The sequence below is a fragment of the Plecotus auritus genome (genome assembly GCF_963455305.1).
Source record: "Plecotus auritus genome assembly, chromosome: 2".
Lineage (NCBI taxonomy): Eukaryota > Metazoa > Chordata > Mammalia > Chiroptera > Vespertilionidae > Plecotus > Plecotus auritus.
In genome coordinates, this window is record NC_137771.1 from 185093630 (window position 1) to 185118829 (window position 25200).

Consider the following 25200-nt stretch of genomic DNA (forward strand, 5'->3'; position numbering starts at 1 on the left):
CCGAGGAGGGGACGCGAGCGGGAGGCTCTCTGCACTCGGCCGCCGGGGCTGCGGGGACGGGACGGGTGTCGGCGCGGGCTCTGCGGGCGGGGAGCCGAGTCCAGGCCAGAGCCCGAGCCGCGGCGGGAGGCCAGAGGGCTGTGCGCGGAGATGGCGGCCGGAGCGGCCGCGGCGGCGGAGGAAGGGATGGAGCCGCGGGCGCTGCAGTACGAGCAGACCCTGGTGAGTGAAGCCGAGCCGAGCTCTGAGGAGTGCGCTCCGGACTGCTGCTCCTGGTTACCCTCGGAAGCGCGAGGACCGGGGACCTACCCGAGCCCCGCCCCAGCCTTCTGAGCTGGGGAAACTGAGGCTGGAGGGCCTGAGAGGTTGGAGGGCTAAGGGACAAGCTGCATGCAGGTTTCTGGCCGAGGCTGGGGCCTGCAGAGGACAAGATCAGGTGCTTGTCCGAGGTGTCCTTCCCATTACCTCTTCCCACCAACACACCACGTTTTCTTTGCTCCTCCCCCTGACCACCTGGACCCAAGTCTCAGCACCCCACTACCCCTCCCCAGCACCGCTCACACCCGTTGAACTTTATCTGTCTACACCTCTATCTTCACCACCAAGACATTCTCTCTGTCCCCAGTACGTGCATTTTACTGTGCTAGACACAGAAACAAGAGTGTGTAGAAAAATGGTCAAACCCAGCCCCCAATATTGGCAGGAACCCCTGCATCTATTCTTTGGCAAAAAAAAAAAAAAAAAAAAAGGTGGCCTGCTGCTCTGTGAGGGACAGGAACTTAAGGGGGGACGGGTCAAGCAGGAATGGGTGTGGGAATTGGGACCTTTGTTCATGCTTACTCTGAGTATCCAGCCCCTACCCACCCCAGGGGTGTCCCTTGACCTCATTAGAAGCAGGGGTCCTGGGGTTCTGAGCTGACTCGTGGCCACCACTGTAACTTAGTGTTTGAGAAGCCTTTTGCCCTTCCTTGTGTCACTGGGGTGGGGGGCCCAAACTCTAGGGAAGGGCTCCTTTATAAACAGCTGGTCCTGGAATTTGCCCAGGAAGGAGGCAGGGAGGGAATCTCTCCAGGAGGAGGGAGCCCCTGGCTGTAATTGAGGCTGGGAGGTGCCCAGTTAAGAGAGGGAATGACCGGATGGAACAGGATGACAGGGAGAGGTGACAGGGGTGGGGGTGGAGCGAGGATATAGGGTTGAGCCTTCACATAGGGTGGGAGGTGTCTGTCCATCTGCACAAGCCAAGAATGGGGCATTGGTTAGGAAGCCAGGCACCTGGCCCTGAAACGGTGTCTATCAGTTGCACCAGCCCCAGCCCCAGCTCCTTCGCCTGGTCTTTATCTCTGGTATGAGTTCTCAGGGTCAAGCTGTCTCCCGGGCACTCTCTGCTCCAGTCTCTCCCCCTTCTCCTTTCTATCCCTTTGTCTTTTTCTCACAGGCTCACCTCCCACTCTGACATTGTGTCGGCCTGTTTATACTCTACTTTGTTTCTCTCCCTTCCTCCTCCCTTCTTCTCCTTCCTCTTCTCTGCTCCGTCCCCAGTCCTCTCTTCCCTCCCCACCTTTCCTCTCTGGTCTCTCCCCTCCCTTTTCTTTTTCTCTATCTTGTTCTCTCTTTCTCTTCTCTCTCTCTCTCTCTCTCTCTCTCTCTCTCTCTCTCTCTCTTTCCCTCCCTCACCACCACCACCCCCCAGTCCCAACAGGAGCCCTTTGTGTCTCGAAGCTCTGCAGGTGGCAGCCGGAATCTACTCCTCCCCACCCCTCAACACATGCCCAGCTTGGCAGGTCTAGCCATAGCTCAGAGACTCTCCGTTCCCCATCACCCCAGCATCATAGCCCAGCCATCAGCTTCTGCTGTCCCCCAACCTACCACTGGACTCAGGGCAGCTCCAGTGTGGGCTGAGGCCACCAAGTACTCCCCACCCACCCGAGAGACTTTCCACTCCCAGCTGGTCTGGCAGGCTGGGGCGAGGGGGGTGGGAGCGGAGGATGGATAATAGGGACAAGGGGATTAGGGTGGGAGGAAGGGGTACAGCTGACTCAGTCACAGGCCAGAGGCCCAGCAGGAACGTGATAAGGATTGAGGCCCCGCCTGTTCCTAGGCCCAACTCAACTGCCCCCAGCTCCTTGAGGACCTTATTGTTACCCATATGCTCTTGGCCATCCCTTATTCTCTGACCTTCCCTCCTCCCACTTTCAGAGCTGTAGGTTTTTCCAGCTCTCCTCTGGGGCTTCCCTCCCACTCCTCCTCAGCGCTGCCCTCCCCCAGGCAGCGCTGTGAGAAGAGGACTGATTATTTTGCCACCCCCAGCGCAGTGTCCCCGTCCCTTGGCAGGGGATCCTATCACTCCGGCAGGACAGCTCCCACAGTCTGCAATGTGCATTGTTCTCACACCCCAAGCCAAAGTGGGACCTGTGGGTTCAAGAGGGAATATATAATCTGGGGGCTGGGAGAAGGGGAGCTGAGACCCCAGGGCCCTCCCTGAATCCCCTCTCAGCCACGCAGAGCTGCTAACCCTATCTTCCCCATTGCTCAGATGTATGGCCGGTACACTCAGGACCTTGGGGCTTTTGCCAAAGAGGAGGCTGCTCGGATCCGCCTGGCAGGGCCCGAGCCCTGGAGGAGCCCGCTGTCCCCTCCAGCTCCCCTAGAGCTCCTCGAATACGGACAGAGCCGTTGTGCCCGGTGCCGCAGTGAGACTTGGGTTGGGCAGGGGATCTGGCTGTGCTGAACTGGGGGGTCAGAGGCCATTCATTAGAGCTGCCCATTGGGGGTTGGAAAAGGCAGGGGTAGAAGCATTTTGGTGCCAGCCCCCCGTTGTTTCCTTCCCTGCTCCCAGTCTGTTCTGTACGCTGTCATAAGTTCCTAGTATCCAGGGTTGGTGAAGACTGGATCTTCCTGGTCCTGCTGGGGCTCGTCATGGCGCTCGTCAGCTGGGCCATGGACTATGCCATTGCCGCCTGTCTGCAGGGTGAGGACAAGGGCTGGCAGGGGAGGGCTGGGAAACACCATCCTGCTTCCTCCATGCCAATCTTGTCGAAGTATCTTGGCTACTTGGCCGCCTGAGTGCCTATCTTCAGACATAATCACTACCACCTCCCATAGGCCGTGACTTCTCGCCTCCCCTCTCCAACTGACCCTCGTACCTACAATGATCTCTCCCCCGCTGAAGGCCTGTAGACCCCTTCCCTGCCCCTGTGCCTGGGCTCTGTATGGTATTCCCTGGGACAGCCTCTCCTATCAATGTGGCCCAGCGGCCAGGCGGGGACTGGGTATGCCCCGCAGGGGTCCAGCAGCACCTCCTCTCCCCACAGCTCAGCAGTGGATGTCTCGAGGCTTGAACACCAGCCTCTTGCTCCAGTACCTGGCCTGGGTCACCTATCCTGTCGTCCTCATCACTTTCTCAGCTGGATTTACACAGATCCTGGCTCCTCAGGCTGTCGGTACAGTAGGGAGAGAAGGGAAGGGCGGAGGTGGATCCTCCTGACCCAGGCCCATCCAATTACTCTCCTGGGACTGTCCACTCTCCAGGGTCCGGCATCCCCGAGATGAAGACCATCTTGCGGGGCGTGGTGCTAAAGGAATACCTCACCCTCAAGACCTTTGTAGCGAAGGTCATCGGGCTGACGTGTGCTCTGGGCAGTGGGATGCCCCTTGGCAAAGAGGTAACTGCGGGTTGGGGAATAAAGGAGTCCCTCCCAGTGGAGGAAGAAGCCAGGCCAGGGTCAGGGTGTGCAGCTTCCCCTCTCACCTCCTGACCCCCTCCCCCAGGGCCCTTTTGTACATATCGCAAGCATGTGTGCTGCGCTGCTCAGCAAGTTCCTCTCCCTCTTCGGGGGCATCTATGAGGTAAGGGGTGCCCTGGAGGAGGGCAGAGGAGAGGGGTGTGCTGCTGAGCCCAGCTGATTCCCCGGTCCACCACTCTCACCAGAACGAATCTCGGAACACAGAGATGCTGGCCGCTGCCTGTGCTGTGGGAGTGGGCTGCTGCTTTGCAGCCCCTATCGGAGGTAGGTGGCCAGTCCAGCCCCCAGCCTGCCCTGGGCCTTACCTTCTCATCGGCTCTGAGTCCTGGCCCAGGCCCCGGCCTGAAGTGGCGCTCCCTGGCCCCTCGCAGGTGTCTTGTTCAGCATTGAAGTCACCTCCACCTTCTTCGCGGTGCGGAACTATTGGCGGGGCTTCTTTGCTGCCACCTTCAGTGCCTTCATCTTCCGGGTCTTGGCCGTCTGGAACCGTGATGAAGGTGGGGGTACCTGGGGGATGCGGGGAGCCCCTGAGATGGCTCAGGTGGGGCCCTCAACGCTACACCTGCCTCCCTCTGCTACTCTGCCTTCCCTTCAGAGACTATCACTGCTCTCTTCAAAACCCGGTTCCGGCTTGACTTCCCCTTTGACCTCCAGGAGCTGCCAGCCTTTGCTGTCATTGGGTGAGGAGCTGTGGGAGCTGGGGCTGTGGGAGAGGAGGAGGTAAAAGAGGGAAGACCCCTCTTACAATGATGCTTCTTCCCTCTCCAGTATTGCCAGTGGCTTTGGGGGGGCGCTCTTTGTCTACCTGAACCGGAAGATTGTCCAGGTGATGCGGAAGCAGAAAACCATCAACCGCTTCCTCATGAAAAAGTGGGTTGGCTTTTTGGGTGTGTGAGGGTCACAGTGCGGTGGGAGGGGGAGTGACAGGTGAGCTGATGTATAGTGGCCCAGTCAAAAACGGGGCACTCCAGCCCTGGCCAGTTTGCTCCGTGGTTAGAGTGTCGGCCCAAGGACCAAAGGGTTGAGAGTTCGATTCCGGGTCAAGGGCACATACCTTAGTTGCTAGTTTGATCCCCAGCCCCAGTCAGGGTACATGCGGGAGGCAACCAATTGATGTGTCTCTCTCACATCGATTCTTCTCTCTCTCTCCCCCTCCTCCCTTCCCTTCACTCTCTCTAAAAATATCAATGGAAAAAAATATCCTCAGGTGATAATTTAAAAAAAAAAAATAGGCACTCCATTGAGAAAATCAGCCAATGGTGTTTTCCTGGTGGGTTGAACAGTTTGGCTCTTACATGAATTACCTAAAAACTGGCACTTTTGAATTTGCAGTCAGTAGCAGAGGGCACTTAGATCAAAGACTAAGACCTCCTAGCCCTGGGCAGCGCGGATAGCAGTGCTCCCTGGAGAGTAGATGAGCCTTTGTTTCCTCCAGGGAAGCATGGAGATGGGGGAGACTTTTTTTAATCTCCAGAGCACAGCTCTCTCAGTTGTGACCTGAGGATTGGGAGGGGGAAGCCTGAGGCGTGACTTTTGTTGGGACTAATGTCCTTCAGGGGAAGGGCAGCCGACTGAGCCAGCTCCCTATGGCACCTGCAGTCAACTTCATAAGTGACCCCCGCCTCTTCCCCTAACACTGACCTTCAGCCTAAGTCACCGCAGAGAAACAGAGCCAGAACCTCTTTCCTCTCATGCAAAGCCCTTCAGCTAGGCCTGCTGAGGGCAAAGGAAGGAGACACAGCTCCGAGGTGTCCCGAAGGGAGCTGGGTGGTGGACTTTCTGCCATTGCTACCCACCTAGGGAGTTTGGAGCCAACAGAAAGTTGTTGGGGCTCATGATAACCCCCATGGCCACCACCCTCAGGGCCGTCATCTCATGAACAGCAAAGGGGACCTTCTCTCAGAACTGGGTTCTTTTATGTAAGAGCCAAGGCTCTGCTGCCACCTCAGCCCTGAGGTGTGTGAGGGCCCCCAGCCTCTCACCTATAGCAAGTGCACCGCGGTGTTTGATGCTGTGAAACCTACATCTCTAGACGCCTGCTCTTCCCGGCTCTCGTGACCCTGCTCATCTCCACGCTGACCTTCCCCCCTGGCTTGGGACAGTTCATGGCTGGACAGGTAACCTCAGGCAGAACAGGAACGTATGCTTTCCTATGGGATGCATCCCTCCTAAAGCCAACAGCCCCTGCTCTCCTATGGGCCCCGTCCCTTCATCCTGTGTGTTCCCCAGACTGAGGCTCCCTTTTCCCCTATAGCTGTCACAGAAAGAGACGCTGGTCACCCTGTTTGACAACCGGACATGGGTCCGCCAGGGCCTGGTGGAGGAGTTAGAGCCTCCCGGAACTTCACAGGCCTGGAGCCCTCCACGTGCCAATGTCTTCCTCACCCTGGTTATCTTCATTCTCATGAAGGTGAGGCTCCTTACAAATGTATAGCTAATGCTTACACAGGCTTATTAGGTGCCCGGCACTGTTCTCAGCACTTTCCACATATTAACTCCTTTAAGCCTTACAACAATGCTATGAAAGGTACTATTAGTCTCCCTGTTTTAAAGATGGGCATTCAAGCCCGGCCAGTGTGGTTCAGTGGTTGAGCATCGACCCATGAACCAAGAGGTTACTGATTTGATTCCCCGTCAGGATGGTCAGGGCACATGCCCAGGTTGCTGGCAGATCCCTAGTAGGGGGCATGCAGGAGGCAGCCAATCGATGTTTCTCTCCCATCAATATTTCTATCTCTCTATCCCTCTCCCTTCCTCTCTAAAAATCAATAAAATTAAAAAAAGAGCCCTAGCCAGTTTGGCTCAGTGGATAGAACGTCAGCCTGCGGACTGAAGGGTTCCTGGTTTGATTCCGGTCAGGGGCACATGCCTGGGTTGTGGGCTCGGTCCCCAGTGAGGGGCATGCAGGTGGTAACCAATCAATGATTCTCATCATTGATGTTTCTATCTCTTCCTCTCCCTTCCTCTCTGAAATCAATTTTAAAAAAAAAGATGAGAAGTTGGATCATAATTGGCCCAACATCACATAGCTAGTGGCAAAGTGAGAATTTAAACCCAAGCCATCTGGTTCTGGAGAATTTAAACCCAAGCCATCTGGTTCTGGAGTCCTTCATCCCTGGGGAATTCTGGGATAGCTGGTAAATCTACATTTACCTGATACGCAATGGGGAGTCTTTGGGGTGGAGCTGGGGGCTACCTGGAGCCAGGTGGCACTTCTACCTGTTTGAACTGCCTTCCGCCTACAGTTCTGGATGTCTGCACTGGCCACCACTATCCCAGTACCCTGTGGGGCCTTCATGCCTGTCTTTGTCATTGGTGAGTCCTCAGTTGCCTGTTTTCCCTTCCCACCTTCTGGCTACCCCCTGGCCATACCCTCACTGCCTGGGAGTGGGTTTTGGTCCAGCCCTGTCCCAGTGCCCACCCCCAAAGGACTATCCCCTGCACTGAATGACCCACTGGCCCCTCCCCCACCCTCTGACCCTCTCTCTTCCTAGTGTTCCCACCCTCCCCCTCCACTACCTATTTCTCTTCCCACCCCACTCCCTGAAGGAGCAGCATTTGGGCGTCTGGTGGGCGAAAGCATGGCCGCCTGGTTCCCAGATGGGATTCACACGGACAGCAGCACCTATCGGATTGTGCCTGGGGGCTATGCAGTGGTGGGTGAGTGCTCCAGTTCCCCACAGGTCCAGGAAAATCCCTGGTAGGGCCACAGGGTCTGAGGCTCTGGTGCCCCCTGCTGGCAGAAACCAGGCTTCCTTCAAATGCAGAAACCCAATTCTCAAAACTGTCCTGGGCAGCCCTGAGGGTACCCATGGGACTGTCCCCAGGTGGGAAGGGCCATCTGTTCCCTGGGCACCCTGAGGAGACTAAAGGTGGCTTCCCTAGGAGCGGCTGCACTGGCAGGAGCAGTGACACACACGGTGTCCACGGCTGTGATCGTGTTTGAGCTCACAGGCCAGATCGCCCACATCCTGCCCGTCATGATCGCCGTCATCCTGGCCAATGCTGTTGCCCAGAGCCTACAGCCCTCACTCTACGACAGCATCATCCGAATCAAGAAACTGCCTTATCTGCCTGAGCTGGGCTGGGGCCGCCACCAGTACGAAGGGCCGGGCAACCAAGGGGTTATGGGTGAGGGGCAGAAGGTGACCTAGGACCCCCTCACACCCACCTCCAGCAGGGTCCACAGTCAGTGAAGCTGGGAGACCAGCCACCTTGCTCCCCCCTGCCCAGAGCTCCCCTTGTCCATACCCTGGCAGGGACTGCTCCTTGCCCCTTCGTCCTTGTCCCCATGGGCTCTGGGGCCTTCCTTATGGCCCTGTTGGTAGTGCTCCGGCTATCCTCCCCATGCTCATCACAAACCAAGTGCCTCTCTCTGCCCCCAGGCAGTACCGGGTGCGAGTGGAGGACATCATGGTGCGAGATGTTCCCCATGTGGCCCTCAGCTGCACCTTCCGGGACCTGCGGTTGGCGCTGCACAGGACCAAGGGCCGCATGTTGGCCCTAGTTGAGTCCTCCGGTGAGACCAGCAAGGGGCCAGGTGCTATGAGCCTCTCCCAGGGTTGCTCCTCAGGAAGGGGGCGGGGACAGGAAGAGCCAGCATTTGCCAGGCAGGGCTTTCCCCCTGGTGTGTGGCCTGTGTCCAAGGCCCCACTCTGAGTGCGGGAGAAGGTTGGGGGTGGGGAGGAGGGCCTCACTATTGGCTCCTGAGTCCTCCCACCTGCTCTGTTCAGAGTCAATGATCCTCCTGGGCTCCATTGAGCGCTCACAGGTGGTGGCACTGCTGGGGGCCCAGCTAAGCCCAGCCCGCCGGCGGCAGCACATGCAGGAGCGGAGAGCTGTCCAGACTCCTCCGCCACCCGATCAGGAGAGTCCTCCCAGCCCCGAGACCTCAGTCCGCTTCCAGGTGAGGGAAAGCCCTGTAGTCACCACACCTCCTGACTGTGCGTAGACTGATCAGGAGGGCGACCTAGCGGTATCCTGGGGCCACCGCCTCACCAGCCCCTTTGCCTGTGTAGGTGAGCACAGAGGACCCGGGCTTCCCTGCAGCCCGGGGGGAGACTCATAAGCCGCTGAAGCCCGCTCTGAAGAGGGCGTCCAGCAACTCCATGAGCCTCAGGGAGAGTCCCCCAGGTGAGCCCAGCACCCACTAGCACCTCCCTCCCCTCGCCCACAGAGCTGGAGCCCGGCCTCAGACTACACAAGGGCCCCTGCGCACGTTGTAGCTGGGGCACATCCCAGCAAAGAGGCCGCCTGAATGGACCAGGGGTAGAACCAGGATGCCTCTCCCCTTGCCCTCCTCCCCTCTCCCCCAAAGATGACATTGCCCCAGGGCCTTGTGTTTGGGAACACAGGGAACGTGGAGCAGGCTGGCATCGCCCTCAGGAGCCTCTTCTGTGGCAGTCCACCCCCCCAGGCTGCTTCAGAGGTGAGTGGCCGGAGCCTCTCCGTCTAGCTCAACCTCTAATGCTGAGGTAACCTCTCCAGTAGCCCTGTAGCACCTGCTTCCATTCTCCCTGCCCTTCTGCCCTCCTGGATGCCAGCTCTGTCCTTGCAATGCACCCTTCCCCCGGCTCCACCACTCTTCTCACCTCCCTCCTCCCTATAACATCAATTCCTCTTCTCTCCCTGTCGGCTCTAACAAAGTTGGAGAAGTCGGAATCATGTGACAAGCGCAAGCTGAAGCGGGTCCGAATTTCCCTGGCAGTAAGTGCTCACTTCTTTCTGCAGCTCAGGAGCACTAGACAGGGCAGGCCAGGGTCTAGGTCAGCCGTGGGCAAACTACGGCCCGCGGGCCGGATCCGGCTGTTCTATCCGGTTCTCTTGCTCTCCCCTCCGCTCCTTTACTTTGAATTTATATTAGTTCACACAAACACTTCATCCATGCTTTTGTTCCGGCCCTCCGGTCCAGTTTAAGAACCTATTGTGGCCCTTGAGTCAAAAAGTTTGCCCACCCCTGGTCTAGGTGATAAACCTCCCCCAGTGGGGGGATGTACCCCCTTTCCCCAGCCCCAGCTGCCAGCCTCCCTCCCTCTCTCCTAGAGCGACTCAGACCTGGAAAGTGAAATGACCCCTGAGGAGGTAAGGTGTGACTGGACTCTGGACTCTGTTTCTTCCGGGATGTGTTCAGTCATCATCTTGGCTTCTGTCCCCATGGGAGGGACCACGGGGTAGGAAAAGGGGCAGGCCAGCTTTCAGGGAGGTGAGGGCCACTGGTGGCACCTTCTCCCTAACCCTCCTAGTCTCATAACCTCAGATTCTGGAGTGGGAGGAGCAGCAACTAGATGAACCTGTCAACTTCAGCGACTGCAAAATTGACCCTGCCCCCTTCCAGCTGGTGGAGCGGACCTCTTTGCACAAGGTAGGGCCAGCAACCTGGGGCTGGCCAGGGTGGGGGTCTAGGTCCTCCCACAAGTTTGGACTCAAGCCAGTGGGCGAAAAAAGGGACTGCAGAGAGTGGGCTCTGTGCTGAGATGTTTTTCAAACACATTGCTTCAAACGATGGGAGGCCAGGCGCGGGGTCCCCTTAGCCTCTTCCTGCCTGCGGTGGAATCAAGCATCATTTTTCCTCTTCTCAGCCTTGCCCCCAGGGAACTCTGGACCAAAGCAGCAACAAAGACAAGGCTCAAGCTGGGTGGGAGCCAGGAGGCCAGGCTAGGGTCAGAGCTAGGAGGGAGGCTGCCAGCTCCCAACAAGGCTGATACACCCACTCTGGAAAAAAAGGGTGAGAAACAGGCAGGAAAAGAAAATCTAATAAACAAGCTAACAAACATCCAAGTAGGGGTGGGGACACTGCAGAGAAGAGATAAACAAAGATGAGAAACGCCCAGTGGGGGGCTTGGAATGTCAGACCCCAGAAAGTCTCACTTAATGTAGGCCAAAGGAAACCGGGTAAGGACGCAGGAAGATAGCTCAGCAGAAGGGCAAAACCAGCCTGCAGAAATGGGGAGAAAACTTGAGTGCAGACAGGTTGGTGGTGGGTGAGGCTGACATTAGAGAACAGGGCTCTCTGTGGAGGACTGCCTTGGGCTCCCCAGAATGGGGCAGTGGCATCATTGGGCACCTTCAGGCTTCTCAGTGAAGGCAGGGAGTGCAGGCACACCCAGCAGGCTGCTAGGGCAGAAACCTGTTTTAGCTAAATTGTTAGATTTAATGTGCAAACCTCTGAGGTGTGGGGGCCGGGACCAGTGGGGGAGCACTCCCAAGGTCTGCAGTTTGGACAGCTAACTTAGATGCAAGCTGTGCCTCAAAGCCAGTTTAGTGTAGACAAGCAGGGGCCCTGGCAGGGAACAAAAGAGAAACAAAAAAGCAAAAAATGTATTAAAGGAACTTATAAGCCGTTGGGTAAAGACCTCTGATCAAAGTGAGTAAGGAACTGCAGTGCAGTTGCAAGAAAAAAAAGGAGATAGGCCTGAGAATAATACATTTGGCTTTTATTTAAAGCAGGGGTGGGGAACCTGTTCGCTGCCAAGGCCCATTTGGATATTTATAACATCATCCGTGGGCCACACAAAATTATCAACTATTTATATATTAGCCTGCTATGTTCGGTCAAACATTTAATTAATTCACCCCCAATGCCTTGGCAGGGCCAGACCAAATGATTTTTCGGACCTTATATAGCCCGCGGGCTGGATGTTCCCCACCCTGATTTAAAGCCTTTCTTCCCAAGACCACTAAAGCTTTTCCATCATCTTACTTAGTTCTCAAAAATCACATAAAGATGATGATGCTGCTGACATTTTTTTAGTGCCTGCTGTGTCTCAGGCACTGGGCTAAGCTGTTCACGTTTGATTTAATCCTCACAACCACAATGTAAGATAGATAGTGTGAAACTCCAGTTTTTATGGATGGGGACATTGAAACTCAAAGATGTTAAGCAATTTGGCCAAGATCTCATAGCCAGTAAGTAGCAAAATCCAAGATTGACCCAAAAGCCTGTGGATTTAACCATTTTAATACATGGGGAAACTGAGGCAGTGAGGTCACTTGCCTCGGTCAGTATAGCAGAGTCAGGCCTAGAGCCCAGATTTCCTGGCCCCAGTCCCAGTATTCTTTCAGCGGGCCACGCTGTCCCTCTCCCTTTCAATTCACTGTTCCCAAGCCCAAGAAATGCAGGCTCTCCAATGAACTCCCTGGTGTCTAATTAAATTAAAATGAAAAAGAACAAAGTAGGTGTTTGTTACAAACTTTAAAAAAATCAGAGGAAGAGAAACCTTTGAGGAACCGACTACCAAAAGTACAAAGAACTGGAAGTGATAAGAACATAAGATTAGAATTCAAAATGTCCTTGCAGGCCCGAGGAGTCAATAAGTAGTAGCTCAATTAAGTTCAGGAGGGGAACATCCAGAGGGGCAAGGGAATACATGAGACTATTTAGGAACCTGTGCAACCGGAGATCACCATATCAGCTAAGTCCCGCATTCATTCAGAGGCCACCTACCCAGAAGCAGTGAGTGGAGGTGGGGGAGGAAGTAGAGTGCCAATACTGGGTCAGACTGGCTGAACCTAATCCTCATTCCTCCCAGTGCTGGCTAGCTGTGTAACCTTGTCAAATTTCTTAGCTTCTCTGTGCTTCATTTCCTTATCTGTAAAATGGGGTACTAAGATAGTATCTACACCATAGGGTTTTCTGAGGATTAAGGGAGGTCATACATGTGAGCCACTTAGAAAAGTACCTGGCACATAGTAAGTATTCAATATATTTTAGAAATTACTACTAGTTATGCTTAGAGATGAAAAATAGGGGGCTTTAGCCGAAACCGGTTTGGCTCAATGGATAGAGCGTCGGCCTGCGGACTGAAAGGTCCCGGGTTCGATTCCGGTCAAGGGCATGTACCTTGGCTGCGGGCACATCCTCAGTGGGAGGTGTGCAGGAGGCAGCTGATCGATGTTTCTCTCTCATCGATGTTTCTAGCTTTCTATCCCTCTCCCTTCCTTTCTGTGAAATATCAATAAAATATATTAAAAAAAAATAGGGGGCTTTAAGAGATGGTGTAATGAAGGAAGTATGCAAGAAATTAATATTTTCACAATAGGATGAGTGATTAGGTGAGGCTGGAAGCTGGAGAGTCTGGTGGAATCTGAGAATAGAAAGACAAGCTGACTTGGGCTTGAAAAGGGTCCTATAGGCCATTCTGGGGAGTCTTGGCTCTAACTCGAATTTGAGAAAGCTGATAGGATGGCAATTCTTGGATAGAAGGGAGACAGAAAGGATAACCCATTAAGATGTTATAGTCCTATCCTGGCTGGTGTGCTAAGTGGTTAGATCATCAGCCTGCACACCAAAGTGTCTCAGGTTCATTTCCAGTGAAGGGCACATACCTGGATTGCAGGTTTGATCCCCGGCCCCAGTCAGGGTGAGTGTGGGAGCCAGCCAATCGATGTGCCTCTCTCACATCTATGTTTCTCTCTCCCTCTCCCTCCCTCTCTCTCTCTCTCTCTCTCTCTCTCTCTCTCTCTCTCTCTGTATACACACACACATACACACACACTAGAGGCCTGATGCACAAAATTCATGCACGGGGGTGGGGGTCCCTCAGCCCAACCTGCACCCTCTCCAATCCAGGACCCCTCGGGGGATATCTGCCTGCTGGTTTAGGCCCAATCCCTGCAGGCAGTCGGACATCCCTCTCGCAATCCGGGACCACTGGCTCCTAACTGCTCACCTGCCTGCCTGCCTGATCATCCCTAACTGCCCTCCCCTTCTGGCCTGGTCACCCCTAACTGCCCTCCCCTGCCTGCCTGATCGCCCCTAACTGCCCTCCCCTGCTGGCCTGATCACCCCTAACCGCCTCTGCCTCAGCCCCTGCCACTGTGGCTTTGTCCAGAAGGATGCCTGGAAGATGTCCAGTCTAATTTGCATATTACCCTTTTATTAGTATAGATATCCTTCCTTCCCACCCTATCTAAAAGCAATGGAAAAATGTCCTCAGGTGAGGATTAACAAAAAATAAAAATAAAAAAGATGTTACAGTCCCATCCTGATCAGGATGGTGAGGAAGTCAGGAAGAATTGCCAGGATGTTTAGGAAGTAGATCAGTAAGGCTTGGTGACTCCCCAGGACAAGTGGTTTGCAAACCCAAAAGGCATATAGCCTATCAGAAGCTCACTCTGATTAGGATTGTGGAAAATTCAGGGGAACGAATTAATAGGATCCTTGAGAGAGGATGAGATGGATTATTAAACATAAGAAGACAAATCCAAGGGATTATTAGTACAGGAAATCTTTTTTTTTAATTATATATATATATATTATTTCAGAGAGGAAGGGAGAGAGAGAATGGTAGAAATATCAATGATGAGAGAGAACCGTTGATCGGCTGCCTCCTACATACCCCACACTGAGGATCGAGCCCACAACCTGGACATGTGCCTTGACCAGGAATCGAACCGTGACCTCCTGGTTCATAGGTTGACGCTCAACCACTGAGCCACACCAGCAGGGCAATACAGGAAATCTTATTACGATATGTTTCCCAATGAAATCAGATGAGGAAATTAAAGATAACTTGTAGCATGTAGGATTCAAGGGACTTGCTAAACAATGGCAGTTATGACATAGGTATTAAAGGAACACAGAAAAACGTATGCTAAAACTGCACTTCCACCTCCTTTTATAAGTACTGTCATGCCTTAGAAGGAGGAAGTTAGGAAAGTTCAGGAAGTTCCTTCCTAAAGAATTCAGCAGCTGTACAAGAAAACATTTTTAAAGTGTTAAGATCATTACAATGATTTCTGAGTAGCTGGTACTCAGGAAGCTGGGATAGTAATGCCCATTTCAATTCAAGCATTAAGCCAAGAGGCTTACAAGTAAACTATAAACAGTGTGATAACTGATAGGCCAAAAATTCCAGGAACTGCTGAGTCAGTAGAGTGTTTTTTCAAGACATCTGGCCCAAGAAAATCCACTTGGAGCACAAGGGGAACTAGCTGACAATTTCTGAACCCTGGGTGATTACATTGGAAAACTTGGGGGAAGGGCCCAAAGCAAGAAAAACATGGGGGTTGGGGGATACTATTGTCCCTTGGACTGTAAGCTACATGTCAACAAGACCTGGGATGCTTTGGGCCCTAGAAAAGGCAAACTGTGAGAGACATATAGAGTGCTGCAGGCCAATACTGGGGGGGTCGGAGCCAGGGTGAGGGATACCTTACATGTTCAGCCAGCTGAGGGCAAAGGGGAAGCCTGTGTCAGCCACCCAGGTGGGGTAAGAGGAACAGGATTCAGGGCCAGTACCGCTAAGGCGGGTGTGGAACTTTCCTCCTGGATATATCCATGACTAATCGGACATCCGCATAGGCCCACTAGGGCAGTGCCTCCTCCTAGAGTGTACTGAAAAGTGGCTTGGAGCTGCTGGGCCACTTCTTACTGATGACCCCCAGTAAGTCGCTGCACCACTGATCTCATGCGGCCTGTCCTGTAGAATGGGTGTCAGACTTCTCAGGACAGTGCTAAAATTAAACACTAATTAATGTAAGACTTAGCTAGGTGCCTGGCCAATCATTAGGTGTCATATTTGAAGAGTTGTTCTCTCATCCATTCTCCTTGCTAACATGGGATAAAGAATCCTTCCTCTGTCTGTTTCCCATCCATATAAAGATTCTCACTATCAAGTTTCTGAAGATTGGTTGTACAATCTCATACTTTTCCCTCCATTTGGCCGTCCCCCTCCCCACCATCTGTAGCACCCCCTCTATCCTGCCCCCAACCCAACACCTCCTCCTGGGTCCCTCTCCCCTTGTGCATAAAGTCCAATGTTTTTCTCCCCACCCTGTAGACTCACACCATCTTCTCACTCCTGGGAGTGGACCATGCTTATGTCACCAGTATTGGCAGACTCATTGGGATCGTTACCTTAAAGGAGGTAAGATGATAGTGGCTGTCAAAGCCACTTCCACTTCCAAAAAGGCATGGAAGCTTATGTCCAGCCACCTGGAGGGAATCGAGAGTATGAGCAGGGAGCCCAGACTGACCCTCTCACCTTTCCAGCTCCGGAAAGCTATTGAGGGCTCTGTCACAGCACAGGGCGTGAAAGTCCGGCCACCCCTCGCCAGCTTCCGTGACAGTGCCACCAGCAGCAGTGACACAGAGACGACTGAGGTGCATGCACTCTGGGGGCCCCGCTCCCGCCACAGCCTCCCTGGGGAGGGCAGCCCTTCTGACAGTGATGACAAGTGCCAGTGAATTCCTCAGCAGGCAGCCTGGGGTGGCAGTGGCCTTGCTGTCAGCTCGGATCCTACAGCTCTCCTGTCCCTTCTGCCATGGGAAAGCAGGAGGCAGCTACAGCCAAAGGTTGGGGCTCCAGCCCCCACTTCCAGACCAGGGGCACCAGCTTCTTCCAGTTCCTCCTACTTGGAATCTGACACAGCACCCACCTGCAAGTGTTCCAAGGGCAGGAAGATCAGCAGTGCCCTGGCCGGATGGGGATGGGGCGGGGTACTTGACCCCTGCTGCCCCTTTGTGGGGGAAAGGGGTAGAACTAAGATGGGTTTATACTGGAACCTCCAATGACCAGATGTATATAGAGATTTACAAAGATTTTTATATTAATTTAATAAAACAAATTCTTAAATAGAACAAAATAAACACCTAATGAGCCACTTATATAGAGAATGCTTGTGCCCATCAGCTCGTGTTCTTACCTTGGGCCCTCCTACCTGCCAAAGCCTACAAGCCCTGAAATCTGTAGCCACCTACACCCCATGGCCATAAAACTCCAGAGCCTGCTGTCCACGGAGTGTAGGATCTGCAGAGGCCTCCACTGCTTGGCCATCAACACCCTGGCTGCCCCCAGTACTGTAGCTTCGGCCTTTCCTTCAGCCAAAAAGGCACTGCTCTCTTTCCTCCCCAAGGAGAGGCACTCCCTTGGCACAATTCCTGCCCTGCTCAGGGCCACCCGTGTGGCCCCCTGGTGGCCCTCTCTGGAAGAACATAGAAGTCACATCTCTGTAGCAATCAGAGCCATGTCCTCTTCCAACTCCACCCTACCGCAACCTGGTGGGCTGGGAGCCACCGGGCCCCTGCCCACACATCCTACAAGGGACTGGGAAAGGGCCCAGACCCCTTCAGGGTGGCCAGAAAAAGGGTGGGGGTACATGCTTTCATCATTCCAATGCCTCCCAGAGAAGATCCGACTGAAAGAACAGACCAAAACCCCTCTTTCTTTAGAAAAAAGATTTAGAGACAATGGAGAGGTGTAGCACAGGATGAGCCCAGTTGGGAAAGGGACCCTGGGGGACGGCTCAATCCGTAGGCTCCCTGGGTAGGGGTGATTCTATCAAGCACTGTACATGGACTTGGAGGTGAGGAGAGAAGCAGAGGAGAGAGGCAGGGGGAGGGGCAGGGGAGGCCGGGCTCCCTCCCATTCTATCCCACGTAGCCCAGTCGTAACTGCCCCCTCAGAGGTTCACATCACCAGAGGAGGAACTATGTGGCGTTTTTGATTTAAGAACATGAACATCACTCTGCCACTGCTGTAGCCATGCCCCAGGGGCCCCGGGCAACCCCCGGCAAGCCCCAGGAGTGGGGGCTGGACATGCGCCCCCAGCCTGGTCCCTGCCTCCTCTAGACACTTTCATGCAAAACACACAATGAGAAGTGAGTGCTCCCGGGAGCCCCCCAGGCTTTGGAGCTCTGCTGGAAGCCTCAAGCCCACAACTGGGCACAGGCTGTGCCCCCCGCAGCAGCCAGGGGACACGTGCCACCGTCAGGCATGGTTTGCGTCACTGTTCCTCTGGCTCCACCTCATCCTCCTCTAAGGACACCACCCCAGAAGAGGCCACGTCAGAGGCTTGCCGCTGGCGCTCCCAGCTGCCCACCGGTGGGCAGAGTGGCTGGCAGTCCTCGCAGGGGGCTGACTCCACCTCGGCGGGGGAAAGGCAGGACTCTGTGAGGGGCGAGTTGTAGAGCGAGTCCTGGGCCTCCAGTGGGCCCAGGCTGCGGAAGGCACTTTCCCGGCTGGGGGGCAGTTTGGCAAGAAGCAGCTCTTCACCCAGCAGCTGGGAGGCCAGGTGGGCCGGGGAGCCCAGCAACCCGTCCTCCAGGCTGCACAGACTAGAGCACAGGGTCTCTGGGGACACTGTCTGCGAGCAGTCGCTCTCAGGCTCCACGGAGCCCTGGCGCACAGGCCGGGAAAATCGGTGGCCAGTGAAGAGGTCCTGGAGGTGGGGTCCCAGGGGCAGCTGCCCAGCCATGTCTGTCGGGGAGAGAAAAGAAGATAACCCTGCTAGCCCCATCTCAATTGGCCAACCTGGAAGCCACATCTCCGCACTCTACCTTGGTACAGCTCTAGGGATGGTGGGTAAGACCTGGGGAACTTTAGGCAAGTCACTTAACCTCTCTGCCTCAGTTTCCTTAATGGTGAATTGGGGATTCTTATATACCTACCTTACAGGGTTGCTGAGAGAACAGTCTGGCACACAGTAAGAAAGCAATAAATGCAGGGATAACTACATGTCGTGTAGGTTGTTCACTGCCCAAGGGGAGTGTGTCCAAGGCAGTAAGTGAAATTCAGACCACACTCTGCTCACCAAGCAGCATGCCCTGGCATGGGGCTGTGCCCACCAGGAAAAGGAGAACTTTTTTCAAATTTGCACAATGATTCTGCATGGGCTAGTAGTGGCCTTGGATAAATGTAGCTATTTTCATTATGCCAGGGGTCAAAGCAGGCCTGGAACTCAATCAAACAAAAACATTGTGGTTCGGGTCTGTCTTTGTCTCAGTCATCCCAATCAGTCCTCTCTGGACCACAGCAGCAGTCTCAAAGCTGCTTTAATGTATTGCCCACTTCAGAGAATGTTAATTAGCTAAAGAGATGGAGCATGTGGACGCAATCTTCAAAGACAAAGGGGTGGAAGGGGGATGGTGGTCTGGGAGGCTTGAGCCCAGAAGCTACAGAGAAAGTCAGCCATTTGGTCCCGAGAATGGAAGATGAAAGGAGGGCCTTGCACAGTTGCACAGCTGCACAGCCCCACAGGGTCCCTTCTGCAAGTACCAGCGGAGAGAAAGGCCCACTAGCCTGGAATGCGAGGATGCTCAGCTGGAGCCAAGCAGCCCTGTGGGCAGTCCAGGCTCAGCAAGCTTCCTGTTTGCCTGGGCCACAGCCCCATGAGGTGCTGTGGCTGCTGCACTATGCATCTGTGCTGCCTCGGCCATCCAGGAGGCTGTCTTGAGAGGACTTTCAGAGGCAAGGCACGGCAGACCCTCCCAGAGACAACATGGTTGCACAGAAGGTGCTGGCAAGGTCTCTGGGCTTTTCTTTTTTCTTTTTTTTTTTTTTTTTTTTTTGAGGACTGCAAGGCTCAACTGCATAGATGGGCAGAGAAAGGAACTACTCCATTTCCACCTGCTGACTGCCTACCCACGAGAGTGGACAGCCCTCCTCCCCATGGAAAGTCGAGCATTACCTGGACAGAGTCTGCCTCTCTCCACTCTCCTTCCAAAGGCTGAGGACATTCTGGATCTCCCCTTCCAAAGGCTGAGCTCTGAATCAGAGGGCCTATCAGGCAGTTCCACCCCAGTTGGCAGTACTAGTATGGAATGTCCCCTCACCTGAGTCAGTTCCCCCAGCAAAGTCCTCATCATAGGATTCATCAGTCGAGTCCTCACCATCCACTGAAGACCATGCCCGGAGCTTGGCTTCTGCAATGGCAAATTGCTCAGCCACTCCTGTTGGGGAAGACATGGAATTCATTAGCAGAAGTGAACTAAGATTAGGGCTCAGCTTGGAGACAGGAGAGGGAAGACACATGGGTGTGGAAACACTCCAAACCCCACATCAGGCCCAAGGAGATGAGAGAATATCCCTATGACAAATGTGTGGCTGATTCTCTTTCTGTCACTCACCTGCCGCAAAGCGAGCCTCTTGCTCACCCTCACTGAGATCTGAATAGGAGGAAAAGGCTGATTCCAAGGCAGCAGGAGAGTCGCTTGGCTTGCTCCAGCCCTTCCATTCAATAAGGTGAGCCACTCGACCCTGGGCCATGGCAGTGGGCTTGGTCACGTGGTCCTTCACCACCTGGGAAATACCTAGAGGTGGGGAAGAGTCAGAAAGCCTGGTAAGAGCATGGATCAGGGAGCATCTGGGAGGGAAGTATAAGGGTGGTGGTAGTGAGGGTCCACATGTGCCTTTGGCGGGGCAGGGGGCAGGGATTCACCTGAGAAAGAGAGGAAAAGGGAGATAGGAGCTCACAGGATACAATCCCCAAGGGCATGTAAAAAAGGTCCAAATAGCCACAGGCATGGGAAGGGGTTCATACCATGCAGGGAGGATCTGGCCAGTGCAGCGATCTCCTGGATAGTTAGGGCTCTCCGGGACTTGGGCAGCATCGCGACTGTGTCTCCAACATTCACCTTGGGTGACAGAATCAGAGGGTGAGTGCTCCTCCGACAGCAGTGTCCTCCCATATGCCCATACCCCACCCAAGGCATCAAGGGGATATGGGATCTGGGAAGAGATGACAGGGCAATACATGTTTCCCAAAGGCTGCTGGGATATGTAAGAAGGTAAGAAACCAGGACCAGCAAATTATGTCCCTCCAGGGAGCAATGGAGACGTGGGCAGGCCCCAAGGAGCAGAACTACAGCTAACCCTCTGCCTTCCAAGCTCCCAGAGAAGAAGACAGTTCTGGAAGAACCATGGAGTAGGGTCTTTGAGAAAAGAGGGAAGGAAAAGGATATAACATCCAGGTCCCTTTCCTTTTACCCCTCTTCTCCTTTGTCTTCAGACCCACATTCTGCTGTTTCTGGAGCCTATCACAGCCACAAACTCAGGATGACCAAAAACAAACCCAACACCTTCTCCCCCATATCTGGCCCTTACTTTGCATCATCCCACCATTCTCCCATTCAGCCTGGCTCCAAACCTCAGCATTACCATCAACTCTCCCATAAGCTTTCCTTACGCATATCTGTTGTTAAGATCTAATGATTCCATCGCCAACTGCCTCTAATACTACCCTCATCCTTTGCAAATGCTCCTTGCCCAGATTAGCATAGTGGTAGTCCCCCAAGCTCCTCCGACTCCATGCTATTTTCTCAGCCTCCTATGTTGTGTAAGTGTTCTCCTTCCCCCTTTCCATGTCTGGCTGGCTCTTTCTTATTTTTGGGTCTTGGCTGAAATATCATTCCCTCAGAGAAGGCTTCCTGGCCACCCTACCAGTTGTCCACCCTCCCTCTGTAGTCTGTAACAAGTCACCATCCTCTATCAATGTATCTCGAATGTGTAATCATGGTCTATTTTATGTGTTTCCTTATTTCTTGTTGGTCTCCCTCACTGGTCTTAAGCTCTTTCAGAAATTCGGTCTCTTTTGGTCACTGCTGCATGCCAGTGTTTAGCACAATGCCTGGTACAGAGCAATCTCTCAAAATACACAGGCCGAATGAACAAGGCAATGTATAAATGTACACAATATTCCTGGGGTGCAACTGGTCACAACATGTCCTTATTTAAAATCTTTCCTGGGCCCCTTCATTGTCCAATGAAGTGCAAGCTCACAGCCAGGCACTGAAGGACTCCGTGAGGCCCTGCCTCCTACCAGGCCTGCTTGGAATCCACCACTGATCTCCTCTGTCCAGTAAAACCCCATTTCTCACTTTCCCTGTCAGCAGGCAGCCTCCTGCCTTCCTCCAGGCAAAGAAACATAGCTTTTCCCTGGGCAAAGAATGCCATCTTTGCCTGACAAATGCTCCCTACCGTTCAAGGCCTGACTCAAGTGCCACCTCTTATTGTGTTTTCAGTCGTTTTCCCATCCCCAGCATTACCCTTGCATCTCTCCTGAGGGATCTCAGGATGGCAGGGCCTGAGTCTGATTCACCTGGGTTCCTACCTCCACCCTGCACCTGGCTCTGTGCTCCTTGGCAAGCCCAGGCAAATGTTTCCCTCAACAAATGAATGAAGTCAGAGGTACAGGCACCCTCCCTGGCATTGCCTAGCTCTACTCCATCAGTTCCCACCCCTCACAAGTGGGGCTCCACCTGCCCCTTGACCTCAGGCCCACCCCCTCTGTCCCACCCCTTCAGTACCTGGCTGACAGGGCCCCCAGGGTGGCGCCGGTAGCCTCTGGCCAGGCCTGGAGGGAGGAGCACCTGCTGGGTGTTTCCTGGCTCGCTCTCCCTCCCTCCCCTCATTCCCCCCAGCCGCCACCATCAGTGCCAGCACTCCGCGCAGCTGCGGCCCAGGCCCAGAGAAAAGGTGTATGTCTCCCTGGCAACCCATCACCATGCAACAGGGTCTCCAGGGATATGGCCCGGGATGCGCTGACGTCAGCGCCGAAGGCGCGAGCAGCCCGCCCGCCGACGCTGGCAAGGCGCCGAGCAGAGCAGACCGGTGGGGGCGGCCTTGCTGCCGGCCGGATAGCGCCTCCGCGCTCAGGCAAAGGAAGCCAGAAACGGGCTGGCTGGCGAGGCGGATGGGAGGGATACAGATCCCCTTCATGTGGAAACGGTTCCCCCACCCCCTACCAACACCAGGGGCCCAGCACCTCTGGCAAGTCCTGACTGTCCACGGAGGAAGAGGAAGGGCGAGAGGACCGGCTCCAGCCTCGGAGGGTACGAGCAGATCCCAAGGAAGATAGAGAGAGGCCCCGAGGAAGTTCGATCCACTCCACAGCCCACGCGGGATCCGAGGCCACTGAGGGGTGGGGGAAACGCTGTTCAGCTGGGCTCCCACTTCTGCCAAGATCCCCCCCCCCCTCCTTTTCATCCGGTGTTGCCACATCATTCCTCCTCACCTCTCCCCCACCTCCCAGAACATCAGCAACCACCTGGTGTTCCCACAACTCTAAAAGCTCCTATCCCACTACCCCTAACCTTTCCGCTCCTTTTGTGGCAGCCACTGACCACCTTCCTCCACTGGATATATTTTGCCATCAAAACCCTCGGGATGAAACCTAAACTTTGATAAATCCTGAATCTTCTCTGGTTTCTCAGCCTACCCATTCCTCTTGGAAAGCACACCTCATTCATCCTTCCACCTCCATCACCGGCCCCCTCCCCACCACCATCTTGGGCCCTTTGCAGGCTTGCTGCCTTCCTTCTCTTGGTTCTTTCCTCTCGCCAGGCTCAGCTTTACTCTTCTTCTCTGACAAGCCCATGATTTTTTCTTTCGTCCCATTCTAAGGCTGTTTCCTGATGGCCTGTCTGGCCCCAGCCTGGCTGTTCCTGTTTCAGCCTGGTTCCCAATATCTAAGCCAAAGTAATTTTCCTCTTGCCACCTGAACACCCTACTCCTCAGGTTCCCGTCACCTCCCAGATCACATCTACAGTCCCTGGTCTCACCTCTGCGACTTGTCTGACAAGTCCATCGTCCTCCAGGCCCTTCACGCTGCCAAAGAAACATCTTGCCCAGCACAGAAATCATAGGCATGCTGGCTGTATTGATGCAGAGAACCAAAAGCCCAGAACTGCTTCCAGGCTCAGCTCCCAGTTCTATTCCTATTTTGGTTCCGGATGTTGAGCCATTCTCCTCCCCACTTGGAACCTGTTCCTAGTCACATAAGGAAAGTGTTCCTGTCTCATGGCTTTGAGGAGGTGGGCGTGCCAGGGGCCCAGCCAAGCTCTGTGGAGCTCAGCTAGCTGAGGCTCTCCCCCTAGGGCCGCAGTGCCAACAGGCAATGTATATCACAACTGACCTTTAGCTGGAGCAGCCGTCTCTGTCCCTGGGCCTCATCCAGCTGGTGGTTCCCAGAAATGCTACCAACCAGAAGACAGACACAAGGTTACAGGCCATCCCTGGCCCTAGCTGGTACCTAATCCTGAGGTCAGCCAAACTCTCCCGACTACAAGAGGAATGACTTCCTGAACTCTAAGCGTTACAGGGACAGAGAGATCAGAGCAGCTTTATGCTTCTCAGCTTCAAACGCTGAGGCTAATTTGGTACTACAAATCCCAGAATTCCTCGTGGGAACCCAAGGAAAGTACAAATCTGAGTCTTAGTTCCAAAGAACCTCAAGTACCAACCACACAAAGGCCTGTGTGACTGACCACCTATGCTGAAACCCAGGACCCATCAGAAACCTAGCCCTCAACATCTTAAGTTCCTACCTGGCCTTAGGCTTGGCGAAATCCATGACACTGAAGTAGAGTGGCCAACCACAGATGTACAGGACTAAGACCAGGCCCCAGCATGCACCATCCAAGGGAACCAAGGCAAGGGTCAGCAGTTGTGGGTAGACCTGATGGCCTCCCTTTAGGCTCCTGTTTCCCTCCACAGGGTAGGGTGATTTGTTGTTATTGTTATTGTTGAGAGTGGGGGAAGGGAACTAAAAGAGTTGTAAGAGGTGAGAGGTGATCAGGTGCACACAGGTGCCCCAAGTTGGGTCTCAGTCCCGTTCATCAACCATCTGACTCTGAAGTGGGGAGTAAGGTTTAATTAAAAATTCCCTGGTAGGGTACTTGGCCAGCGTTTGCAGGCTTAAGGAGATTGGGGCACAGATAAGAGAGGCAGATTCCCAGGATAGGGCCATTCCCAGGACAGCAAGAAGAGAGGTGTAGGAAGGGGTGGTGGTGGTGATGAGTGTATGTGGGTGGACAAGGACAGTCTCCATGGGCTGGAGAGGATTAACCCCTCCCCAGGCCATGCGCCTCCTGCCACCCTCAGCGGTGGGCATCCAGGCGGAAAGACACGAGCCTACCCTGCAGAGCCCAGAAGCAGGCAGGCCAAGGGACCGAACCCAAGTTGATTCAGACCTCTCCCCGCTCAGGCCTGCTCCGCTCCCTCCTCTAGCCTGGCCCGCCTCCCTGGTGCAGGCTCCTCCCTCTCCCAACACTGGCCCCTTCCTCAAGGCCCCGACCCACCCGCTCACCGCAACCGGACTCCCCAACCAGTGCCCGGCCTCTGCCTCTTACCCTGACCCGCTGGGCTCCGAGAGCCGATACAGCCCATGGCCGGGAACCCAGGCACGCTAGCCCGCGCTCGGGACCCGGGCCATCGGCTTGCAGAGGGTCGGGCCGCGGCCGCCACCAGGGAGGGGAAAACCCGTCAGGGGAGGGGGGTGGGAACCGCGCATCCGCCACCGCTCCCGGGAGAGGGAACCGGTCCGATGACGTCAACGCGGGGGGGCGTGGCCATCGCGTCACCACCTAAAGTGAGCAGGCGGGCGGGGCCGATCCGGCGTCAGGGCCACGCAGGGCAGGGCAGGGGTATGGAAAAGCTTGTCCTCTGCTCCCAGGCCCAACCATGGAATGATCCCTTAAGGCGGATGGAGCAGGGGAGGAGAGTCGACGTGTCTTGGGAGTCTTGGCGACAATTCATTGGACCAGGCTGCCAGTAGCACTGTATGTGGCCATAGGACCTCACTGCATCCAACCCCCTCATTTTATTGATGAGCCCTTATAACCAGAAAGGACTCGGACTCGCCGGCTATAAACAGCCTGAAACTCAGGACCACCTCCTCTCAACAGGGGTTTGATCACATTCTGCTAGGAAAGTGAAACCAGCCAAGTGTATTCTACTAA

At 54.6% G+C, this 25200-nt stretch overlaps 2 protein-coding genes across 8 annotated transcripts; one reads left to right on the forward strand and one right to left on the reverse strand.

Annotated features, from left to right (window-relative positions):
• The first annotated feature begins 18 nt into the window (after positions 1-18).
• Positions 19-16358, forward strand: CLCN2 (chloride voltage-gated channel 2). 3 transcript variants are annotated; one of them, XM_080651966.1, is made up of 24 exons: positions 19-222; positions 2534-2690; positions 2837-2968; positions 3312-3440; positions 3529-3662; positions 3769-3846; positions 3929-4007; positions 4115-4240; positions 4339-4423; positions 4512-4613; positions 5776-5860; positions 5998-6153; positions 6989-7058; positions 7293-7403; positions 7629-7842; positions 8129-8262; positions 8477-8649; positions 8762-8876; positions 9098-9171; positions 9390-9449; positions 9786-9824; positions 10000-10104; positions 15524-15610; positions 15736-16358. In XM_080651966.1, exons 1-24 carry the CDS (start codon positions 151-153, stop codon positions 15928-15930), a joined length of 2712 nt encoding a protein of 903 aa, XP_080508092.1. In that variant the 5' UTR covers positions 19-150; the 3' UTR covers positions 15931-16358. The 3 variants fall into 3 exon arrangements, 2 of the variants coding, with proteins under 2 accessions (XP_080508092.1, XP_080508093.1); XM_080651967.1 differs by having other exon boundaries at positions 43-222; positions 15767-15910; XR_013959720.1 differs by lacking the exons at positions 15524-15610; positions 15736-16358 and having other exon boundaries at positions 43-222; positions 9061-9171; positions 10000-10099.
• On the reverse strand, positions 16281-24790 carry FAM131A (family with sequence similarity 131 member A). Of its 5 annotated transcripts, none has more exons than XM_080651996.1 (8): positions 24592-24776; positions 23788-23940; positions 23376-23436; positions 22227-22375; positions 20004-20097; positions 19591-19773; positions 19297-19413; positions 16281-17941 (listed from the first exon to the last, which is right to left on the reverse strand). In XM_080651996.1, exons 5-8 carry the CDS (start codon positions 20071-20073, stop codon positions 17469-17471), a joined length of 843 nt encoding a protein of 280 aa, XP_080508122.1. In that variant the 5' UTR covers positions 20074-20097; positions 22227-22375; positions 23376-23436; positions 23788-23940; positions 24592-24776; the 3' UTR covers positions 16281-17468. The 5 variants fall into 5 exon arrangements, with proteins under 5 accessions (XP_080508122.1, XP_080508123.1, XP_080508121.1 ...); XM_080651997.1 differs by having other exon boundaries at positions 23788-23817; positions 24592-24685; XM_080651995.1 differs by lacking the exon at positions 23788-23940 and having other exon boundaries at positions 24592-24790.
• Positions 24791-25200: the final 410 nt, after the last annotated feature.